Here is a 5,331-nt window from a genome sequence, read left to right on the forward strand (position 1 = left end):
CTACTGTGAGTCCTGAGCCGGCTGCTGATTGTCGTCGATCGGCAGGACGCAGAGCCGAGTGACGGCACGCGTGTAGACGCCGTCCGGTGTGCGAAGCTTGACGACACGAACATGCCCGTCCTTGCCGGGGAAGATCTCGATGACTCTGCCAATGCGCCACTTCTGCGGCGGAAGATTGTCCTCCTTCACCAGGACCATTGTCCCGATGCGAATGTTGTCCCTTTCGTGAGTCCACCGAGTGCGCTGCTGAAGGCCGGAGAGGTATTCCGTGGACCAGCGTTTCCACAGACGACGAAGGTACTCTTGGATCATCTGCCACTGAGACAGGCGGTTCGTAGCAATCTCCTCATACGAAGGTTCCGGTATGGCGATCAGCGGTCTGTGCACCAGGAAGTGTCCCGGTGTTAGGACGTCCAGATCGTCCGGGTTGTTGGAGATCGGTGTAAGTGGCCGCGAGTTCAAGCAGGCTTCAGCTTGGGCGAGAAAGGTGGACATCTGCTCAGCAGTCAGGTTTGCGTTGCCGACAGTACGGCGGAGATGGTTCTTGAGGGACTTGACGGCCGCTTCCCAGATGCCTCCGAAGTGTGGCGTCCGAGGAGGGATGAATTGGAACTGGATACCATCGGCCGAACAGCTGCGCACAACCTGATCCTGTGCTTGCTGAGTTTTGAGCAGCCGCAGGAATTCGTTCAGCGTGCGTCGTGCACCGACGAAGTTTGTGCCGTTGTCGCAAAACAGCGTCTTCGGCACTCCGCGACGGGCCGCAAATCTCTTCAGAGCGGCGATGAATGAGTCAGCAGAAAGGTCGCCAACAAGTTCAAGATGAACTGCCTTGGTTGCCATACAAACGAATACAGCCACAAAACACTTCTGTGGAGCGGCCTTGCGATGTGGTGGTCGTAGGTAGAAAGGCCCGCAGAAATCAACACCAGAGTTCAAAAACGGCAGGATCGGCAAGACCCGCACAGCTGGTAGATCCCCCATGATTTGGTCCGATGTGCGAGGTTTGCAGCGAAAACAGTCAACGCACTCATGGACAACTTTTCGAGCCAGGTCACGAGCGCGAAGTGGCCAGAACATGGCGCGTACAGCGGCGATCAACAACTGAGGCCCAGCGTGTAGGTACTTGAGATGGTTGTAGCGCATGATCATCAGTGTGAAAGGGTGTTTGTTGTCCAAGATGATCGGGTGTTTGCGATCGTAGGGCACATCAGCGTGTTGAAGACGACCACGCGTACGAAGAACTCCATCCACGAGTATTGGTGACAACGACTTGAGTTTGGAGGTGGATTCTACTTGACCTGTGGTGCGAATGGCGTGCAAATCCTTTGGGAACGATTCTTGTTGGGCAAGTTTTGCGAGGCACAGGAGAGATTCGTTCAGTTCCGCAGTCGAGAGAGGTCCAACTCTGCGGTTCGATCGGTTGCACTCACGAGCGTTGTAGGAAAACCTTCTGTAGTAGGCTACCTTTCGAATCAGCTCGGAAAGCGACGAAGTGACACCGAAAATGCTCGTTTCAGCCACAGCAGGTAGGGCGACGACAGGTCGTTCTTCCAGCTGTTCCTTGTCGAAAAGGTCGTCCGAAGTCCGTACGATGCAGGGCCAGAATCTGCTACTCTGCCTCAGCCACGATGGTCCTTGCCACCACAGCATACAGTCGATGAGCTGGGTAGCGGTCATTCCCCGAGAGATCACGTCAGCAGGGTTGTCCACCCCAGGTACGTGCAGCCACACGTGTCCAGCAGTGACCTCTTGAATCTCCGACACTCGATTTGCCACGAATTTCTTCCAGCGGGAGGGTGATGCGGCTAGCCAGTGGAGGACTAGCATTGAATCCGTCCAGAAGAAAACTCGGATGTTTGGTGGGAGATTGGGTGCGATCTTTTCGTACAAATGAGCAGCGAGTAGTGCGCCGCACAGCTCGAGGCGAGGGAGATTAATTTGCTTGCTGAGGGAGACGACTCTTGACTTGGCAGTTAGTAGGTTGACCGAGACTGTTCCATTGCCCGATTCGGTGCGCAAGTACGCACACGCTCCGTAGCCAAGTTCCGACGCATCACAGAAGATGTGCAGTTGCGTTTCGACAGGTTGTGAGCCAGGCACCGCCCACCGTGGAACCGTAAACGTGTTGAGAGCGTCCAAATCCGTGCGAAACTCCTTCCAGTACTGCTGCTGCTTTTCGCTCAGAATACGGTCCCAGGCGACCTTGGCCTTCCACAGCTGTTGCACGAAGGTCTTAGAGCGCAAGATAACCGGTCCAACTAAGCCTTGCGGGTCGAACAATCGAGCAGTATCTGATACGACCAGACGTTTGGTGATAGGCGCTCGAACGTCCCAAATTGGAACCTTGAACAGGAACACGTCGTCTGCTGGTTGCCACAGCAGTCCCAAGGTCTTGATCGGCGCCGATGACGAATCTAGTTCGAACTCACTGCGGTTTTCGCGAAGTTCAGCCGGGATGTTTTGAAGGATTGTGGAGCTGTTAGAAGCCCACTTACACAACTTAAAGCCGGCCGACCCGAGAAGCTCAATAAGCTGACGGCTGAGTTCGATCCCTTCTCGTGCCGTTTCCACCCCACAGAGTAGATCATCCATGTAAAAGTCCCTTGCTAACACCTTTGCCGCCTCAGGGAATCTGTGCTCTTCTTCCAGAGCAAGTTGCTTCAAACAACGGGTGGCGAGGAAAGGTGCGGATGCAGTGCCGTACGTTACAGTCCGGAGCTCGTACGTCTGTAGTGGTTCGGTAGGACTCGCTCGATACAAAATTCGCTGTAGATGCCGATCGTCGGGATGTACTAACACCTGTCTGTACATCTTTTCGATGTCTGCTACCAACACGAACGGCTCGAGGCGAAAGCGTAAGATCAGGCTGAACAAGTCGTCTTGTACGACAGGTCCAACTGCGAGCGCATCGTTCAGGGATATACCAGTGTCAGTCGCACACGAAGCATCGAAGACGACGCGTAGTTTGGTAGTGGTGCTCTCCGGTCGTTCGATACAGTGGTGTGGCATGTAGTACGGTTTAGCTTTTGCTGGAAGAGTATCGTTACGAGGATCAACTACCGACATGTGCCCAAGATCTACGTATTCCCTGATGAATGCTGCGTACGACTCTCCAAGTGTGGGTTTGCCTTGCAATCGACGCTCGATGTAGTGGAATCTACGCTCAGCTATCGCACGTGACTCGCCCAATTTCTCCAATACAGCTTCCTTCTTGGGCAGACGTACGACAAAGCGACCAGTAGAATCCCGAATTGTTGTTTTTGCGAAGTACTCCTCACACTGTTTTTCTTCCACCGAAAGAACGCTCTCTGAGTGGCACGACTCTAACTCCCAAAAACGAGCGACTTGTTTCTCCAGATCGGCATTGCTACAGACCATAGTGAGCGACGATGGTCTGGACGAGGTGCTGCACTTGCCAGACACGATCCAACCAAAGACGGTCTCCTTGAGAATGGGTAGGTTCGGTCCAAGATCAATGAAACCATTCAGCAAGAGACGGTAGTGAACTTCAGCGCCGATGATCAAATCTATTTGGTTTGGTTCGAAAAAGCGAGGATCGGCGAGGAACAACGACGATGGTATTGGGTGTGTCCAGGTCTGGGTCTGCACACAGTCCGACGGAACAATGGGTTTGAACTCCGGCAAAATGTGGAACTTCAAATCAATGGAGTAGTCTGTCCACCGAGAGAGAATCTTGGCCAACGTAGACTGCTTCGAAACTGCTTGACTGGAACCAACACCTTGTAGCGACAGCGGGTCATTCTGCCGGCGAAGAACCAGCTTCTGCGCCAGCCGTTCACTCATGAGATTCCGCTCCGAACAGCAATCCAGGAGCGCGCGAGCGAGGTAAGTGTTCCCATGAGAGTCTGCGATCTTGACCACAGCCGTCGAGAGGAAAACAACGTTGGCATTGTTCGGCGTACAAGCAGTTAGCGACAACGAGGGTTGATCGGAGGTTGAGGGTAGCATAGGCGGAGCGGAGGTTTGCGATTGCGATTGGGAATTTGAGACTCTACCAGGCTGGGTCTGGAACTGGGCGTTTGTAGTGGAATGCGACAACGTGAGCTCCTGGTTGGGTGTGTTAGTAGACCGACGATGGAGCATGGTGTGGTGTCGCTGACCACAAACGCGACATGCTGAGCTAGGACAAGCCCGTGCCAAATGGAAGGGATTGAGGCAATTCAAACAAAGCCCAATTTTCTTGGCTAACTCGTACCTCTGGAAGGGATTCAACTTGAGGAAGGATTCGCATTTGAAAGGAGAGTGGGTGGATTTTTGACAGAATGGACAACTCTTGATCTGGGAGCTTGTTGTTGTCGTGAGCGTCGAACCGAACTTCGTCTTGGGGGTTGGTTTGCTAGCTTCCTGGCGATGCTCCTGCACACGTGGCTTTTTGTTGACCAGTGGCTGAAGCGTGGTCAGGTGATCTTGAAGAAATTTGAGCATCTCCTTGTAATCGGGTACTTCTCGCGACTTGTGGTGGTTCTCCCAGTGGCGTTGAGTGTCCGTATCCAAACGACTATACAGCAGATGTGCAAGTATGGGTGACCAGTCGTCCGTCTTGAGTCCGAGCTTCTTTAGCTGCATCAGGTTGCGTTCAAACGAGTCGATAAGGGTGATTAGTGCTTCGTAAGATTCTCGTTTGATCGGTTCGGTGTCCAACAGGTCGTCCATCAGCGCGCGGGAGATGAGCTTATTGTTCTCGTACCGCAGCGTCAGCAGGTCCCACGCGACATCAAAGTTAGTCTCCTTCACATCCACTCCTTCCACAATTGTACTGGCACCAAGCTGAACCAACGAGCGAAGGTAATTCAGCTTATCCACACCTGACAGCGACGGGTCCTTATCGATCACACTTTTGAACGCGTCACGAAAGCTCATCCATTTAGTTAGATCACCGTCAAAGGATTGGATTTTGAAACTAGGGAGTTGAAATCGAGAGGACAGGGGTTGGCAGGGCGGAGGGGCAAGGGAAGAAGCTTCAGCAGTCGGTTTAACACGCTTCGAGACCAGAAAGTCCTTGAGGTCCAAATAACGATTTTCGAAATCCAATCTGGTAACCTTGTTTGTTTCTCGTGCTTGCTGCTTCTTCTCCTTTGCTTCGGGGTCTTTGGGTTCGCTGGCCGAACTCAAATCTTGTTCATGCTTCGACTCAAGTCTGGCACGATTTTCCATAAAATCCTTGAAAACCGTTTCCAGTCGCTCCAGACGAGATTCAACCCTGGCCGCGTCTCGTTTCGCATCGAAATTTTCCACAAAATCTTCCAAATTGGCGAGTGAGTCGAAAAGGCCACGCTCAAATTTGAAAAGGTCACGAAGCGACGCCAT

General features: G+C 52.9%; 1 protein-coding gene across 1 annotated transcript; it reads right to left on the reverse strand.

Annotated features, from left to right (window-relative positions):
* LOC120427651 (uncharacterized) lies at positions 1 to 5,331 on the reverse strand. The gene has a single exon (XM_039592530.1). It carries the CDS (start codon positions 5,329 to 5,331, stop codon positions 1 to 3), a length of 5,331 nt encoding a protein of 1,776 aa, XP_039448464.1.

This window comes from Culex pipiens, unplaced genomic scaffold, assembly GCF_016801865.2.
Source record: "Culex pipiens pallens isolate TS unplaced genomic scaffold, TS_CPP_V2 Cpp_Un0070, whole genome shotgun sequence".
Lineage (NCBI taxonomy): Eukaryota > Metazoa > Arthropoda > Insecta > Diptera > Culicidae > Culex > Culex pipiens.

What these genes read in the sequence shown, in the direction of transcription:
- LOC120427651 (XM_039592530.1), bottom strand. Translation starts at nt 5,331, where the DNA reads ATGGCGTCGCTTCGTGACCTTTTCAAATTTGAGCGTGGCCTTTTCGAC.